The sequence below is a fragment of the Cupressus sempervirens genome, chromosome 3 (genome assembly GCF_028749045.1).
Source record: "Cupressus sempervirens isolate cs-2001-9-10 chromosome 3, ASM2874904v1, whole genome shotgun sequence".
Taxonomy (NCBI): Eukaryota; Viridiplantae; Streptophyta; class Pinopsida; order Cupressales; family Cupressaceae; genus Cupressus; species Cupressus sempervirens.
Genome location: NC_143120.1, coordinates 594,982,863 through 595,002,032, shown reverse-complemented (window position 1 = coordinate 595,002,032; position 19,170 = coordinate 594,982,863). Strand labels below are relative to the sequence as shown.

Here is a 19,170-nt window from a genome sequence, read left to right as displayed (position 1 = left end):
ATGATTCATCATTGTTTTTAAAAATATTGAAGGCAATTTCTTCTTCAAATTTCACATCTCTACTAATCTCAATTATTCTTTGACTTGGAACAAAAACCTTGTAGTGTTTGGTTGTTTCACTGTATCTAGTGAATATCCCCTTCTTTCCGGATGGTTCTAGTTTTGCTCTTTTCTCTTCAGGAATGTGAATATAAACAAGACACCCAAATATTCTTAGATGACTTAGATCTGGTTTAATACCCGTAAATACTTCTTCAGGAGTGGTGTTCTCTAATACTGAGTGTGGATATCTATTTTGAATGTAGACTGCAGTGTTAGATGCTTCAGCCTAGAAGGAAGTATGAAGGTTTTGATCGTGCATCATTGCTCTAGCTCATTTAACAATTGATCTTTTTTATGTTCTGCAACTCCATTCTGTTGAGGATTATATGCTACAGAAAACTTCGTCTTAATCCCAATGCTAATGCAAAAGTTTTTAAAAATTTCGGAGATGTATTCACCTCCATTATCTGACCTTAGTATTTTTATTTTCTATCCTGACTCGTTTTCAACTAGAGCTTTGAATTCCTTGAATTTTGATAATACTTCAGCTCATTCCTTCTGTTTTAGGAAGTAGATCCAAGTTCTTCTAGAATAGTCATCAATAAAAATTACATAAAAGAGACACCCGTTTAGTGAAGGTACAGAGTCCAGAGATAGGACCACAAAGGTCAGTGTGGATAAGTTCAAGAATAAATTTTGATTTGTGAACAGTTTTAAGAAATGATTGCTTTGTGTTTTTGCCTAGGGCACATCCTTTGTAGATGCTTAAGTGATCAGTTTTGAGACTAGGTAATCTTTTTACAATTTTTCCTATAGATGATAATGCACGATAGTGAAGATGACCTAGCCTCCTATGCCAAATTTTGGTAGAATTGAGGTTTCATGACTTAGGGCTAAGTTTTGATTATTACAAAGTTTATATAGACTTCTATCTCTAAATCCAATAGAAATAGCTTTCTTGATATTAGAGTTCTTTGGCCAAGATAGAACGTTGTCCTCTTGAAAAGTGACTCTAAATCCTTGATCAACAAGACCATAAATATTGACCAAATTCCTTTTAATATCAAGTACATATAAAACATTTTTGAGTTGGAGAGTAATTCCTGAATTTATGTGAATTGAGAAAGAGTCAATACCTTTGATAGGATGAGTAGAATTATCTCCAGTGGTGAATTCTTCTGAGGAGTATTCTGAGAAGTTTTCAAATTTGTCTCTAAAACTTGTTATATGCCGAGATGCTCGACTGTCTATAATCCAAGTGTTCTTGTTTGAGTTTAATTCACTTGAAAGAGCTAAATAAAATGCATTGATTTCTTTTTCCTCTTTCTCTACTTTCTCTTCTTTGATTTCTGCTAGGGTTGCTTGAATTCTCTTCCATTTAGGGTAGAAGTTATGAGAGTGACCAATTTTATCACATTTGAAACATCTTACTTTGGACCAATCGCGTTTCTTATATGTTTTGTCAAATTCCTTTTTATTATGTTTGAATTTCCTTTTCTTGTTTGAATTTGCATGAAGAGCTTGAATGTCTCCCTCTTGATTTACACTTAGTCCTCTTGAGACTAATCTTTATTCTTCTTGTGTGCATTCATATTTTAGTAATTCAAATTTAGGAAGCTTAGGTTAGGAGCTGAGACCTCGAATAAATGTTTCCCAAGATATAGGAAGTCATCTTAATGCTATCATGCTAAGTTCTTTGTCATCAACTCAATTTTCCATTGTTGCATGTTGATCTTTTAATTCATAAATTCTTAGAAACTAGGATGTAATTGATTCCCCATTATTCATCTTTATGTATAGTAGATCTTGTTTTAGGGTTAGTAGTCTACTAGTATTGTTGATTTTAAATGTGTCTTTGATAGTAGAGAACATCTCAAATGCAATCTTAAGACTGGATATAGAGGGAAGAATATGATCTTTCACATAGTCTATTATTATTTTCATTGCCTTGTTATTGTGTCTTTTCCATGTCATTTTATCTGGATCATTTTCAAGCATGGATTTGTTTGTTTCTATATACTCCTCTAATTCCATTTTTCTCAATATTATCATGACTCCAATTTCCCATTATGAAAAATTTAATGCTCCCTCAATTCTATCCTCTAACCTTACGTGATTCACCATTTTGATTTAAGGATATAATTTAAATTTTATAAATCTGAGATTTTAGATTTAATTCTGAATAATAGAGTTTCTTTTCAAAATGGCTCTGATACCATGTTGAGTTTAAGGATCACTGACAGAGTAAAACTATTATTTTAGAATCTAACAATTGTAATTATCCTTACTTGATATCTTTGTACTATAGAAGGAATGATCCAAACTTGTGTCTCTGTATTTCAAATAATGCAATCTTCAGATCCGACTGCTATCCAGTAATCTTTAGAATTATTCATCAATGGAGTATCAACGATTCAATTACTATAATTGGTAGAGAGGAGAAGTAGATCGTTGGGATTTGTATGCATTAGATTTATATAGTTCCTAGCAATCTCTTGGCACATATATATGAACATGAGAAGTCATGTCTCCTTAGAGACATGACTCTATGTGACCAAAGGTCATGTAGGGTCATGCCTTTACATAGGCATGACTGACTAATCATAAACATAACCAATCACTGCGTAATGTAATCCATGTCAATTGGCAGCAATCATAATAAGTTAATTAGTAATCGGTGGCAGATACAAAGCCCTGATAATCTCCAATGCATAAGCCTGATATGAATGAAGTCCATTTTGTGAATATCTGAAAACATGTCTATATATATATATATAGGTATATATATATGTATATATTTTTCACTAATGAATGTACATAATTCATTGCATTTATACAATATTACTTCAACTGATGCTATACATCAACATTAAGTGCTACAAGTGCTATTGTACAAGCCCAAGGTATATTTAGCAGAGTTTAATCATAACAAAAACACATCAGGAACAAATTTGTGTATTGGGGACCGGGGGACGACTTGGCATCCTTGGCACCCAAATTTGACGCCCAAAATGCCATTTCAGAAACATCTCCAAATTTCGACAAAAAGGGAACGAAAAGGCGATGTTAAAATCATACCCAGGACAAGAGCGGGATTTCCAAAGTAGGGTCCGATACCCAAATCCATCCCAATGTTTCCTCTGACGCCCAAAATGGCATTTGGATGAATGAATGAAGGATTTTAATGACCTCCACGAGACTAATGTCCTATGGAACTAGGAGTCAAAAAACCTTAAACCAATTCCATGTTCCTTTCCAAATCCGATCTCTTGCAATGACTTTTGATAATCAAACTGATAGTTTGCTTTATAACCCGCCTTCAAGTTGAACTCGTAGTGGGCTTGGATGTCTGCGCATGCTATACACTTGATGAGAAAGTTCAAAAACCCCCCTTTCACAAAATTTGTAGATCCTCTCCTCCCATTCCTCTTTAGGCCTTTTCCATGTACCAGTTTCGCATCTAAGATGATGTGAACGTGTCCTCAATTGACCTATCAGGAATGTCTCAAAATTTTGATGGTAAAGGAATGTTGAAATCCCATCCAGATGTCCCTGTTTCGTACCTGGGATGGGAGTTGGGTTTCCAAGGTAGCGAACATGTCCTTGTTTTGTATGTAGGATGGGAGTGGGGTTTCCAAGTTAGGGGACACGTCCTCGTGGAACATGGGTAAAAGGATGAATCTGTGTGCAAGAATGAATAAACTTGTAGGTGATCTTAATAATGAGAAATACCCCAAGAGCATGAAAACATTTATAAAATAGTTTGTGAGGTCCAATTTTTGATTGTAATCAACAGTAACTTTTTTAGTCTCAACAGGAGGGATGGTGCTATTTATAAAGAAAGAAATCATATTAATGCCTATGGATGACCAAAAGTAGGTTAGCGATTTAAAAAGAAAATTCTGGGTCAGGAGTAGGGTTTCTAGGGTAGGGGATGCGTCCTTGTGGAACATAGGTAAAACGATGAATCCGTGTGCAAGAATGAATAAACCTCTGGGTGATCTTAATAATGAGAAATGCCTTTAGAGCATGAAAACATATATAAAATAGTTTTTGAGGTCCAATATTTTGATTGCAATCAACGCTAGCTATTTTAGTCTTAGCAGGAGGGATGGTGTTAGTTATAAAGAAATAAATCATATTAATGGCTTATGGATGACCTAAAGTAGGTTACCGGTTTAAAAAGAAAATTCTTGTCGGAGAATCCTACGAGGCCCGCGAAGGGGAAGAACCAAAAACAAAATACAAAACAGGAGGTGATCATATTTGATCTAGCTTTTATAGCTAGGGTTGAGCCATGCATGGTTGAGTGAAGCTCAAATTCCTCAATATCTGTGTTCAACAATCATTAATTCATTTTGAATGAAGGTTGTGATGAATATGTTTCATTGATGCCAAAGGTTGATGATTAAGGTCATATATACTACAGAGGATTATTTAAATTAGATAGAGAATTGCAATGAGTTGTCTATTAGTCTACTTGAGCTGGTTGACTGTTTAATTAAGATTTCTGATTGTCTGCTTGTTTGCCAAGTCAGATTACCATGCCATTATTGAATATACAAAAGGGTCAAAATTTAAAAGTGGTGGGTTCAAGTTTATGAAGGCAAGTCTATGCATGGCTTCCTTGCATATATACTTAAGATTTCATCTGTACTTGGCGTTTTCTTTGGGAACAAGTTTAGTGTTCTATTTTCAATAGTTAATTTGAGGTGTAAATATTCTTCTAATGCCTCTTGTAGCATGACAAATTTATTATTTTTAGTAACGTGCCTACTTGTGTAATGCTTGAAATTTGTGGTGCAATGCCTATTCTTAATCAGCTGGTGTGAAGTATCAATTAAAAGCATGGGTATGATTACATCAACAGCTTGTCTCATATTGAAAATCAGTTGAGCAAGTGTACTAATTTTTTGAAATAAACCAACATTATGGAGTCGAGCTTGGAAGTGTTTGTTGGATGTCCTGGACCATGTTTTTTTTGGTGTGTGTTGCAGGGGGATGTGGGGGGAGGGGGGTTTGAATCAGTGGTCTATAAAACAAATAATTATTTCAATCAGAAAATGCTTCAACTTTATAACTCCAAGGGATATACAAGATCTCTGAACACAATGTAAAAGCATTTAACCGCATATTCACCAGAAAGGTACAAGAGGCACATAAGCATAGGAAACAAGCATCTGAGTAGAAACGCCTTACAGGGGGAGAAAACCACTATGGAAGATGATTTTATTAGGCTTCACTAAAAAAAATTCATAGCACCAACTCTAAGGTCACCAACCTCTTACAAGTTTTAGGAACACCTAACCCAAGCTTTACTGGCTACATTTAGAGAACCAATCCTAGGAGCACCAACCCCTTACAAGTTAAGAAGCACAAACCTTAAGGAGCACGTATCCCTTACAAAATCTCAGAACAAAATTAATTTTGAGGGGTACTTTGTTTCACTGTAAATCATTGATCACTCTGCCTTTACCTGCAGTGCAAATCGATTCTTGAACATAACCAATCTGCCCATACAAGCCATTAATCGCACACACTTATATCATATCAAAGTGTTCTTTGTCAGAACTTTGTGAAACTGGTAGATGGCAAGTTCCAAAGGAAGAGTGGGCAGACAAAACATGTTTTTTCTGTAATATGGGAGTGGTAGATACGGAGCAGCATTTTATCAAAGATTCCTGTCATACAGTGACATCAAATCTGGTTATACAGAGATATTACAGAATAGGTACTTGAACTACTTATTCAAGGAGGATCAATTGGAGAGAACAGCGGCTCTGATTATCAAACTTCAGCGAAGGAGAGACAAGCTAACCAAAACTCTGCAGCTAGGGGAGTTTCGCTCCTACCTTGGGGGGTGGTCGTGTGGGTCTCATAGGCTACTTTAGCTTCGTGGACATCATTAAAATCTATCATATCATATCAATATCGAAGACCAATCAGTTATAGCATCAATGAACTGAAATGAGTTAAATCTGTACAAACAACTGTCATTCAAACTCAGCATATCGATATCTGCCATCACCATGTTTGTCTATATGACAAAAAGAATATATATTCTATTTACCAATACCATTCTTGCAGCCAAACTCTTATGCCATTGCTTTACATTTTACCAGGAAACCCTTTTTTTTACTTTTTCATTAAGACCATGTCTCAATGTATTGACACATCTGCTGTACATATATTCTTTTAACAGCGATCTTGCTGCTTCTTTTTATGCAAAAAATTAAAAAAACTGTATTTCCACAGCTACATTCTTTCAACACTTTTAGCGGCATCCTTTTTTGATTTTCATTGTTGTGATATATGCAGAATGACTCTACGTTTTTGAAATATCCCAAACCGGATATTTACTTGTTTTTCCCTTTAAAATATATTCAGAACTAAACATATGCAAACACAATAAAAAACCAGTCGAAAACACCAATAGATATGAACTCGATCTTTCAAAATAATCTGCAGGATTTAAGCATATGAAGATGCGTTACAACCAATAGTATAAAACCAGTAAAACTCTCATAAAATTCCTCAAAAACGTGTTATTGCATTATACAACAGCAATACAATAACCAGTACTCGAAATCCAATCTTAAACACAGCTTTACAATTAGATTGGAAAACTTAAGAAAAGACCCTGTAAGCACATGCGAGACACCTAATGTGATGTCTCCAAGGACAATGGGTTTGCGTCCATTGTCTGCCGGCACGAGGGGCTACATCCTCATACTAGCTGAAAGATGAAGCTTTCCAAATACTCTCGCAAGAGAGAACTGAAATCTGAAATAATAAATCAAGCATATCAAATGAATGAGTCTCATCTCCTTTTACCTTCACAGCTGTGACTCTTCGACTCCCTTCCTAGCCTTTCGTCTTATCTCTCTTTGTCTTTTTTGCCCACTTTGTAATATTAAATTGACTTTTTATATTTTGAGACCACGCTTTCCAAGTCTATTTTAATAGTATAAATAATATGCCCTTAATATTTCTAATGTCCCAAAAAGGGGACATTACAATTTTCCTCTCTTCTCAAGCAATTCAAATCTCAGAACATTAATCTATTATGTGTATATTTCTTATTAATAGCACGCAAACTTTTACTTTCAAAGTAATGATATCTCTGCTGCCATCTCAACAACTCAAATCTAGATATCATGAATCTTTGTTTGTTCTCCACACAAGTCTTCTTTCCAACCAGCACCCAAACTAACCAAATATTCTTTTATTTCCTTTTAGAACCATTGTTAGGTAGTTGAAAAGTCTTTTCTTTTTTGTTTGTCAGTGACTAACCATTGTAATTGAAAAATAAGGAAAAAGATTCAAAATAACATTCCCACACATTTTATGAATAAATACTAGCCTTGAACGTACACAATGATTAATATCATTAATATTCGTCTCTTTATTAAGTCAAACAAATAAAAGTTCCTATCATTCTGTTAGTGTGAATATGGAGTTACAGGTTCCTGTCGTGCTGGTACCATGACTCTGCAGTTTTGTACAGGATCCTGTCGCCAAGATGAATGAAGCAAAAACTTGTGTTGCAAGATCTTGATTTGAAACCTCAAGTGATTTTCCTTCATTGACACTTGAATAGGACATTGTACTGAAGTATGCAATGCATCTTGACAATCATTAACCTTTTGTAAATGATATATTGCCACAGCGGCTATGCACAAATCTGATACTCCAGTATGTTTCTTCATTGAAGACCATTCAAATCAGACTCACCTTCTTCATGAACACATCCTTTATGAACATATGAACCCATACCATATTGTACCTTCATCAACTCAGAACACTACATATATTGTACCTTCATTAACTAACATCACATGCCAAAAAAGATTGCCATTATGACTCCCATGTATACACATGTATGTATTTATGCTTGTATAAAGATTCTGATTGAACATTGTGTCCACACCATCTCAGTTGTCTGCAATAGTCTGACCGACACAAACTAACATTGTCATGAATATTGCTATCACCATCAGTATCTAACCCCCCCTTTGACAATACACTTTACCTAGTTGACGTCAATGCCAACATCTACTCGTATTCACTTGCCACATATGCCAACGATGTTCTGTTTTGAAGTAGTTTTTTAAAAGGAAGTGAAGTGGGTCGATGTATGGTACAAAAGTGCACAATGATGTTTATTACTGAGATGATTGAGCCCTATTGCTTATTGAGATTGGTCATCATTGACAACAAGTATTGGATTTAAGATTCTAGACATGAATTGATTGTGATTGAGTCATTTTGAAATGTTGATGCATGTTATTTTAGTCAAGCGGCACTAATTACTCCCAGAAAGGAGATAAAGTCTACGCAATTTTTGTTGAGTAGAGCATTTCGATTATTAGATAATTGAAGGTGCATATGCACGAGAAGTTGAATTCTTTTCCTGCAGATAATTTGATAGCTGGAATAAATTTTTGTATAGCAATAGGATGGAGTTGAAAGTTTTAATGAAGTAAAACACAGCATGGAGTGTTGGATACAGAGTCGGTTTTGAGAGGAAAGGTTTTCTGTAGCTAATGAAGAAGTGAAAAATCGAAGAGACTAAGGTGTTTTTTCTAGCATATACAAGTGTATGTTTCAGAGTGGTCTAGTATGGAAGAAGCCTGGGATGAGGTACAGGCAAGTTATTTTAAGTGTGCTTTTTAGAGTTGCGTGCATCTATTGGAATTGTGTGTATCTTTGGAGTTGAGAATATAATGTGTGTGGATTTTTTTTTTGGAATTTGGTTTTTGTTAGAGTTGTGCTTGATGTTCTGAAGTTGAGCTTATCATGAGTCCAAAATTGTTCTTAGGAGGATGTGTGTAATTTTTGTATGGTTTTAGTATATTCAAGTTGGTGCTTTAACTGAGATTGTTACCTTAGCTGATCAGACTTGGTGCTTGCTTATGTAATCTGTGTTGGTGCCCATTTTACTAATGAAAGCTATTTTTTGCCATGGTTTTTAACCCAAAAGTGTTTTCTATGCAAAATATACTGTTTCCATCTTGATGGTTACTCTCTTTATGTTATATGTGGTTTCATGGTTTTAAATGTTTAAAATACTAATCCACTCAGCCCCTCTTCCCTCAGTTTTTCTTTGTGCGCTCTTCAAGCTACTTCCTTTTCACCAAAGAAGTAATCTAGCCTGAAAAATATTCAGCACCACTTTTGCACTCAGGATGAGCTACACATGGTTCACTGAAGCTCAAATTCTGCAGTACTACGATTTAAAATGAAGGCTGCAATGTACTGGCTTGTCATCCAATTTAGCATTTTGAAGTGCTATTTTCTCAAATTTGATTGTTGTCTTTGATAGATGCAAATCAAATTATGTATTATGAATTTATTAACAAACCATCCCTAATATGAAAATATCTAACATTACGAAATTCTCCCTCTTTCCCTCTCTCTCTCTCTCGTACTGAAGTGAACTATGTCACAAACTTTTTAGCTCATTTTTGTTAGGAGATGAGAGTGAGTGATGTGCTAATGAAGATGGGAATTCCAGTTATTAGAAACATTGCAGCATATGTAAGGTAAGTGAGGTTTCTCTTAGAATTTTCTTAACTATTGTAAATACTACTAGTTCAAGAATAAACTCATAGAAATTATTGGTTGATTAAGGTGAATAGCCATGGCTCAATTGCCCTTAAGACATTGTACAAAGAGTCTGTAGGAGTCCTGGATGTAATGTTAGATTGTGATTTCAGGTTGACACACTTGAGAAAGCAAGCTGATTTTTAAAAGTTACAAAATAAGTACTTTTATTTTTTATTCAAGCAGTCCTTTAGGCACATTTTTCTCGAACTCTGGGAATGGCATGCCATGGTTCTCTTTATTTTTCTTTATTTGGAGGATTTATTGTATTTATACTTATCATTTGCCCTTTTTTGATTTTTCCAGGCAAGAGGCAGCTGGAGCTCTTTGGAACTTGTCCTTTGATGATAGAAATAGAGAAGCAATTGCTGCAGCTGGTGGTGTTGAAGCCTTGGTATTGCTTAGTCATGTTTTTACACGATTGAGATTGACTTTTGTATAATACACACACATAGTACATGTACCACACCAAACTGACACACCTCCTTGTTTGTGAGCTGCACCTTTGTGTTCTTATCACATTATCATCCTCACATTGTGGCACATGTTGCACATATTGTATTGCACAATGGAGAATGATCCACCTCTAGTGGACATGTGATTACACCTAGCATTGTTGATAGCTTATCTCTACCATCACTTCTAGTTATCTTGCATTGCTTATATATTCAGGCACATCTAAATATCTAAATATTTGAACCTGAATGGGCATTCGAAATTGTATTGTTGATCAGGTGGTATTGATGCCTTTCTTTCTCAGTCATGATCTGACATGGTTAATAATTTTTTTGAATAATATGCACACTGCATGTATCACTCTAGTGTATGCTTATGTGATAAATTTCCTGATATTTGGTAAGATACTAAAATAACATGGTTTTCTGAATGGTGTTCATTCTGTTGAATCTAGTTGCTTGTTTACCACGGGCAACAATTTGCCCTCCCAACCATAGACAATCTCTGATTGTCTCCCCCGAGCAGTGCATCTGCGTGAGAAAGCAGACCATAGAATGCTACTCATCAAATAGAGGAAGATTGATCTTTCTTTATATCAAACAATTAGAATCCAAGGAGGGACGCACCTCTCTAAAGTCCGGGTCTCCAATTAATATTATTATATTATATAATAATGTTGGCAATCAATAATATAATAAGGTCGGGCCCAGCCTAAAACATATGCTAATTATTATCACAAGATATAAATACGTCCTCTTACAATAGTATAATAACTACATTATCGATATAATTATTATAATATGATCTTTTATAGTAATATAATTATACTATCTCGCAATATAATAATTATAATTTAGAAGTAAACAATACAATAATGATACTATCCGCCAATATAATAATTATATTTTCTAATATAACTATTGCTAATCAAACACACTAACAATATAGCTATGGTATCACAACCTTAATTAGACTTGAGTTGGCCAAGAAGGAATCTGACCTAGCTACAGAAACATTCTGTTGTGCCTTGCATTGCTGGATTATATTTTGTCATATCAGTATCACTATATGGCAGTAGTTGTTAGCTGACATCCACACACATATTGATCTAGGGCTTTCGAATAATGGAAGGCCGTCATGTGCAACCAAGTTGTTGCCTATTTTCCTTAAACAATGACTTCTTCCCTTACATTTTACTCTTGCATGCATTGGGCACATGCAAACTGATTGTGTAGAGATCATTAGCTTTCTTGGGATGCAATAGCTGTTTATGCTTCTTAAAAAATGATATTTTATGTGTTCAGTTTCTGAAATGTAAAATTATATTGTTGTTATTTTCCCTTGAACATTACCTTTATACCTTTTAACTGTCAATCATGCATGTAATTTCTTGTAAGCATGGTTACCAGGAGACCCGTCTCCCCCCTAAAAGTGGCGTCTCGGAGACCGAGACGCGTCTCGGAGACTTTTTGCGTCTCCGGAGACCTCAAAAAAGGTTGGAGACTTCATGACGAAGTCTCCTGAAGTCTCCCCGTCTCCTAATCCAAAAAGTGAAGTCTCCCCGAAGTCTCCTGATAAAATATAAATGTAAAATATAATATTAAATAATTTTATATATTTTAGCCCTCATTTAAATGTTTTTAATGCAAAAATCTAAGGTAGTGAAGTCTCCCCGAAGTCCCCTGATAAAATATAAATGTAAAATATAATATTAAATAATTTTATATATTTTAGCCCTCATTTAAATGTTTTTAATGCAAAAATCTAAGGTACTATATGAATTCCGTAACAATTGCTTGGTGATGTACGTGACCTACAAGAACACGATACAAGTCTAAGACAACATATTGGAAGCTGTACAGGATTGCAGTAAAGATCCCAAATCACATAAATTTATGCGGCTGAGAAATTAGGGTGCAAAAACTGTTGTTCGTGCATTAGAAGATAGTATTACGTATGTTACAGAAATCTGATATGCAAATGCTTGATAATAGTATTATTCCTCATGAAAACCAAGCATCTATTTGCTGATAAAGACTCAGCGATAACAGTGATAGACTAGAGGTTTTATGCATGTTAACATGAATGTATTTGGTCCCATATTTCTGTTTTTTCAAGAGGATATCATGTTTCAGTTTGATGTATAAGTCGTATTTGTTATTCGTACCTGTTTATCTGCTGTTGGCAATATCCTAGTACCAATATAGGAATCTTTGTTAGTTGAATCTGTGTAACTGGAAAAAAAACACTATTACAAAATGATTTACTCCCTTTTAAACTAAGCAATCCTAACTCTTAGTTAGAAAATAGAAATCCTAAGTGTGTCTCTATGCATGCATTGATGTTGAATAATTCAATAATTTTCACAAATTTTTTGTAGCAATGCCAATTTGTCAGGTTTTAAAATTTATTTCAGTAATGTACTTCTGTATCTGACCGCTTATTATTATTATAATCTTTGACAGTTTGACTCTATGAATCTATTTTAATTTTTAATGTGACAACACTAGTATTATTAATTTATTATTTACTTTAGTCTTTTAGTCTTACGGTATTAATATTTTGAAATTTTGTATTTACTTTTAGTATTAGACTCTTTAAGTTTAAACTATTAAAAATTTATTTAAAAAAAAAAAATAAAAAAAATTGCCGTCTCCAAGTACCCCCGTCTCCTATTTGAAAAATTGCCGTACCGGTACCAGTACCAGTACCGGAGACCTCAAAGTCTCCCCGTCTCCCGGTGACCTTGCTTGTAAGCATTGTTTGTCTAGAGTTCGGTTAGCTCTTTGGAATGCATTAGCAATTCGAGCAACATTTGGGTCCATTGTTTTGGTATTTGCTTCTTAAAATTGATAGTTTATGTATTCACCTTCTAAAGTGTGAAATTGTTTTGCAGACAAACATTTTTATTCTTTCAGATCTATCAATGTGCAGGTTGCACTTGCACAAAATTGTGGTAATGCATCACAAGGTCTTCAAGAAAGGGCTGCTGGTGCTTTGTGGGGATTATCTGTATCTGAAGCAAATAGGTAATTGTTTGAAGTCTTTCTTCATGTTTTTATTGAATAATTCTTGATTGAGTATTTTTATGCGTCTAAGATTACTCAAGTGACTGTAGTTTAAGAGTTTTAAACAACATTATGGACCTATTTACATTAATGATATTAGGTACTTATTATTGAATATAATTTTTCCAACTTGAGTAAAAATCTCCTCTACTTATTAATGTAATCATGCTGGCGACTCTTTCTTTGATGAACTGGACAGTTTGTGTTATTCCAAACTACTAAACTTCTAAACTTCTCCATAAAGCATCATCTTGAGGCCAAAGATTGATGAGAAATTATCACTTCATGTTGTAAATGATTTTGCAGATGTTTGATCCATATTCGAATGTTTCATGTGTAATTCACAACTGATATTTTCTCTGTTCAGGACTGTAACTTATTCCAAGGCTTCTGTCATGTGTCTGTTTCCACTTGGACACAATATTCACATGCTACTGGTTTGTTGAAAAGCTCAATGTATGCAATTAATAAGTCAATCAATCTTCTGAACCTTTTCTAATGTTCTATCTATCTTTCATATTGCTCAACTCAAAACTTATCTGCCATGATAAATGATTCTTGCAAATAGCATGATGCATTTTCCAGTAACAATAGCCTATAGGACATTGAGAGGCATGCATTTATGATTTTTCTTGTTCATTTAGGGAAATTATGTTGCATTCTTTGGAGGTGACATTTTCAATTTCTTTTTCTGAGAAGTTCGTCTTCTTTCCTTACTTGGACAGTTTCAGATGTATATATTTTTTTCAAATTTAATACTTATTATTTAGTTCCTTGATGATTATAATTTTTTTGAATAGAAATGTTCTTTCAAGTTAAGTTTCAAGCATAGTTTCACTGCCCTAGGGGATGTGGGGACAGGTTTCCAGGCAAGGGGGACAGAGGGGCCTCAATTTGGGGATGGTGGGGGAGAGGGCGGGGGTTTATATGATACACCATACATGTGGTACTTAAAATGATAGTTATGAAACAAAGTATAAGACATAAAGATGCAAAATACTAATTTACTAAAATTTAAAATGTTGAACGTTCTATTGAACATTGAACATGGAGGTGGAACATTGAACATTAAATATTAAAGTTCTCAATATTCGAATATAAAATGGAAGAGTTCTAAGTTCTATTATATAAGATTTAAATATTAAATAATAATAGTCATAGATATCATAAAGATGATTACATTGAGCAGCATGATATGCTATTTAATGTTCATATATCAAAACAAGTACAAATGACTGAGACGACCAAAAATGCTCGGATGTCCCCCCGTCTCGACCAAAATGGCGATGAACTGGTGGCACCGCTAGAGACGCTGGAATGATTTCCCCGTCCCTGGTGTGTCCTTGTCTCAGAGACGGTTTATTTTTGGGGGTGGGGGGGAACTAGAAATTTGATTAATGAAATTTCAGACATGGGGATCTCTCTTTTAGTGTCAAGGCAGTATTTTTTGTTCCTGAAGTTGATGTCGATCCTTCCATCTGTCTATCTATTTATTTATTCTCTTGAAGTCACAAAGCATGACATGATATGCTATGGCAATGGGAAAAAGAAACTTTAATATCACACAATATCCAGTGTAGTTTCAATGTGAATGAACACTGTTTAATGGTTCCTATCATGTATTATGAATGGATCTCGAGATTTAGTAACTTTTTTTTGAAACAGATGAAAGCTATTGCGTGTGCTGGGTTTGAAAGTTGACACATTCACAAGTAATGAATGAAGTATGCATTTTACTTTTTCAATTAAAACTTAAATCTTCATCTTTAAATTTGGGAAATGCTGCAAAGTAGTCTGTCCCATAAAGCCTTCATTGAAATCCATCACTTGTTTTCTCACTTAATCTAGGCTATTTTTTGTGATTTGTTTAAAAATAAATTCCGCTTTGTTTGGAATAAGCTTTGTGCAGCATATGGTAGATATTCATTTGTTCTGGGAGTAAATAATTCATGAACAATGATTTTTCTTGAAGTTATTTCTATGTGTGGTAGCATATCATTTTATATTTCAGGATGGTAAGTATGCAGATGTCAATTGGTCTGAAATTCAATTTGTGGATTTAGAGTGAACCTTTTAGTGCTGACTTCAGGTTTTTCTTCACAGCATTGCTATTGGACAGGAAGGTGGTGTTTTGCCTCTACTCGCGCTGGCTCGTTCTAATGCTGAGGTTTGCTTATTTTTTCAATCAGTTGCTAGAGTTTTTAAACGCACATCATAGACAATTTTTTGAGCTCAAATAATGATTCAGAGAAAGATCTCATTGCTATTTTGGGAGTTTTTGTATGTATCTGTAGGCAAGAATAGCCTTTTCTCATTTATTGTACAGAAACAACTATTTCCATACAGAAAACTATCCGTATTACTTGAGATAAACATTCATTCATGCCTATTATTTTTCTATTGATTTTACTTAGTCAAACACTTGGATGAGAGATTTCGTGTGCTCTTCCTTGTTTAATTATATTGGTCAGGTTTTAAGTCTATCTACAGTTTCTGGCCATTCTGGTTTATTAATATGCCATGATTTTTCTTGCCTCTCTTCATTTGCTTCTTTTGTTACTTTAGTATGTATTATAAAGACAACTGTTGGAATTTTTACTCTCTTATTGTTTACATTTGTTGGGGTGCTTTCTTTGTATGTTCATTAGACCTTTGTGCTTTACAATATTATAGAATGTTTCCGTTAGATGATACCTTTCTTGTATGAAACTAGAAATAATATAGTACAACTTGTATTTTACTTTATCCATTAGTAGATTGTGAATAAATGCTGCCTGAATCGTTTTTGTATAAATGATGAACATCTGAAATTGAGGCATGAGTTTGCTAAGGAGGAGTACATGTTGAAGAGGTCTATATCATATTTTACAGACTTGAACTCAGAGAGTACATGACAAGCCTAAAATTTTCAACTCAGTAAAAACTCAGCATATACTTGACAAAACCCTGGAAAAAAACTCATCAACTTACTAAGATAAAAATATCTGAAAGAAACATATCATTTTTGCTAAATTCAATTACAAAATGTAGAAAATTAAAAATTGAAATCTTGAAAGAGAAACTGCATGGTTTTATAGCAAAAATATGTGAAAGATGCATTTTAAGTTTTAACCAATGTTTTATCTGCTTTGGCATTTTTACCCATGCTTTTGCTGCGTCTGTAAAAGCACAAACAAATGAGATAGTATTCAGCAACCTGGAGTGTACTCACACAGGTTGCAAAAAATGGTCTATATAAAAGTTTCCCTAGTGGTGAAAATGATTTAATGGTTTACTAGCTTTTTGTTATCTACGTGAAATCATTGTATATCAAAAGAGATGTGTAATGTAGAGTCTTGCATGATCAGCAGTGTATGCCATAAGTTCAACAAAGAAAATGTTCTTTTTACAATTAATCAGAAACCATGGAATGTTAGCCAAAAACTTAGAACTATATTAAATTAGTAAAGGAAGAAACCAAAATGTTGCATTTTGTTTTCCGATTTTCAAGTGTTATGATGACTATCCATTGAGAAATCATTCTTCAAACTTAGGGAAGATTTATCAGTAGTAAACTTCTTCAAAATGCTTCTTGTAATAGAATTTAATTTTTGAGGTTTTTAGTTTTGCCCAAATCTTCCAAAATGAATTTGGTTTTGTGCTTTTATCGAAAGTCCTCGGTGTGCTTTTATCGAAAGTCCTCAGATAACACTTCAAGCTATATGTAATTGAGTTTGTATAAGCCACCAAAATATCCAAAAAAATTCAATTGTTGAAATAGAACAACTTAATTCAACTTCTATAATAGTGCAATTGAAGTGACTTCTTATGTCAACGAAAAGTATAAAATAAAAGCCACTAATTTGGTTCCGTTCTGCAATCGTTTTGTCCAAATCTGCCATTATTTGGAGTTTTTTTGCAGCCAGCTAGGGTTTTCTTCAAAACCCTAATTTGTAGGCTCGAAGAAAAATTTGATCATAGATTCTTAGTGGGTTTTTCGAGAGCTCAATTGGGTTGTCAAATTTTTCTAGGTGCCTCGATTTTCGAGTCAGCGGATCCAAAAAATGACACCATATTCCTTTTGGGTTTTTTGAGCTCTATTCTGTGTAACTCTCCGATTTTTCAGGGTCTTCAGTCTTTTTGCTTCAAAGAATGTGCCTTCATAGATTTCCATAGTTTTTCATTGAAAAATGTGCCATGGCATCTCTGACAAACATTCTGCTCGAGCACAACTCCAAATTTAATTGTCGAAATTATGGCACTTGGAAGTAGCGGATCATTGCAATTTTTGAATATTGGAACACTGATCAATTTGCTTGGGGTGTTACAAAATGTCTGACTGCTCCTGGTTTTGATCAGGATACATGGGATTTGAATAATCAAGAGGCGGGGATGCTTCTCAAATTATCCGTGGTTGATGATCAACTTTCTTAGATTCCATCTAGCAAGACAACTACCAAGATCTGGACACATCTCAAAGGTCTTCATGCGACTTTTGACAAAAGCAGAGCCTTCTTCTTAAAAACCTTTTGTTTTCTATTGTCATGGATGAGCACACCTCGCTCTAGGTACACCTAAATTGGATTTAGAAAATCCGTGATCAGTTACTTGCCATTGGTCGCAAGATGGAGGAAGAGGATATTGTGGTTATCACTCTTCGGAGTTTACCAAAATCTTATGAGCATTTTATCGAGACTCTCAACATCACATCTTCTGGTGTTGATTTGAAGTTCACTGATCTTTGCACCTTGCTGCTTTAGCAAGATCGATGGAAACAACAGTTCGGTAGCAACTCCAGTTCCATCACCATAGATTAAGCCTTTGCTGTGAAATTCTTTCAGAAGGATAAAGGCAAGTTTCAATAGCCATCTTAGCAGAAGTCTTCTGCTCCAACATCAGATGGTTCTCGAAAGAAGAACATTCAATGCAACTACTGCCACAAGTTTGGACACATGAAGGTTGAATGTTGGAGACGCTTAGCTACACAGTCTAAGCAATCAGATTCGCAACCCAAAGCGAATAGTGCAGAGTACATTGAGTAGGCGGAATCTGCCTTTAATGCCTTCATGGCTAAAAGACCTGCAAATCATGTGAAGTCGTTTGCTTGGTACATTGATTCAGGCGCCTCTCGTCATTTCACTCATTGTAGAGACTGGTTTACTGACTACCGGCCTTATTTAGACTCTGTTATTTTTGGTTGCGAAGAAGAGTACACGGTTGTTGGCAAAGGCAACATTCAGATTCAGTCTGCTGGGAGGAATCTCATATTCCTTGATGTGTACTACGTTCTAGGGATGGAACTAAATCTACTTTTAGTCAGTCAGTTGTTGCAACATTCTCCACACTTGGCAGTCACCTTCAATTCACATTAGTGCAATCATGTTACAGTATAAGCAATCAGGTTCACAGCCCAAAGCAAATAGTGCAGAGCACATTGAGCAGGCGGAATCTGCCTTTTATGTCTTCATGGCTAAAAGACCTACATATCATGTGAAGTCATTTGCCTGGTACATTGATTCAGGTGCCTTTCGTCATTTCACTCACCGCAGAGACTGGTTTACTGACTACCAACCTTATTTAGACTCTGTTATTTTTGGTGGTAGAGAAGAGTACACGGTTGTTGGCAAAGGCAACATTCAGATTCAGTCAGCTGGGAGGAATCTCATATTTCTTGATGTGTACTACGTTCCAGGGATGGAACTAAATCTACTCTCAGTCAGTTAGTTGCTGCGACATTCTCCACACTTGGCAGTCACCTTCAGTTCACATTAGTGCACCATTACTGATCGGGGGACTAAGTCTACTATTGCAATGGGTCTTGAGGATCATGGTCTTTTCAGACTTATTGATTCTGGTGATTCTCAGGACTTAGCTATTGCTGCTCGGCGGTCTTCCGTCAACACACTTTGGCATCAACGATATGGGCACTTAAATGTGAATTATCTTTCACAGCTTGCTTGGGATGAACTTGTTCTTGGAGTACAGAGATTCAGACTCAACAGCTTGGAGTTTGTGATGC

At 34.9% G+C, this 19,170-nt stretch overlaps 1 protein-coding gene across 1 annotated transcript in view; it reads left to right on the top strand.

Moving 5' to 3' along the window:
* LOC149568070 (protein ARABIDILLO 1-like) overlaps positions 1-19,170 on the top strand; it is a 221,565-nt gene that overhangs the window by 122,689 nt on the left and 79,706 nt on the right. Inside the window, exons 6-8 of the mRNA XM_089821073.1 lie at positions 9,955-10,042; positions 13,039-13,133; positions 15,276-15,339. Coding sequence (XP_089677199.1) covers positions 9,955-10,042; positions 13,039-13,133; positions 15,276-15,339 — 247 coding nt within the window. The remainder of the gene's footprint in view (positions 1-9,954; positions 10,043-13,038; positions 13,134-15,275; positions 15,340-19,170) is intronic.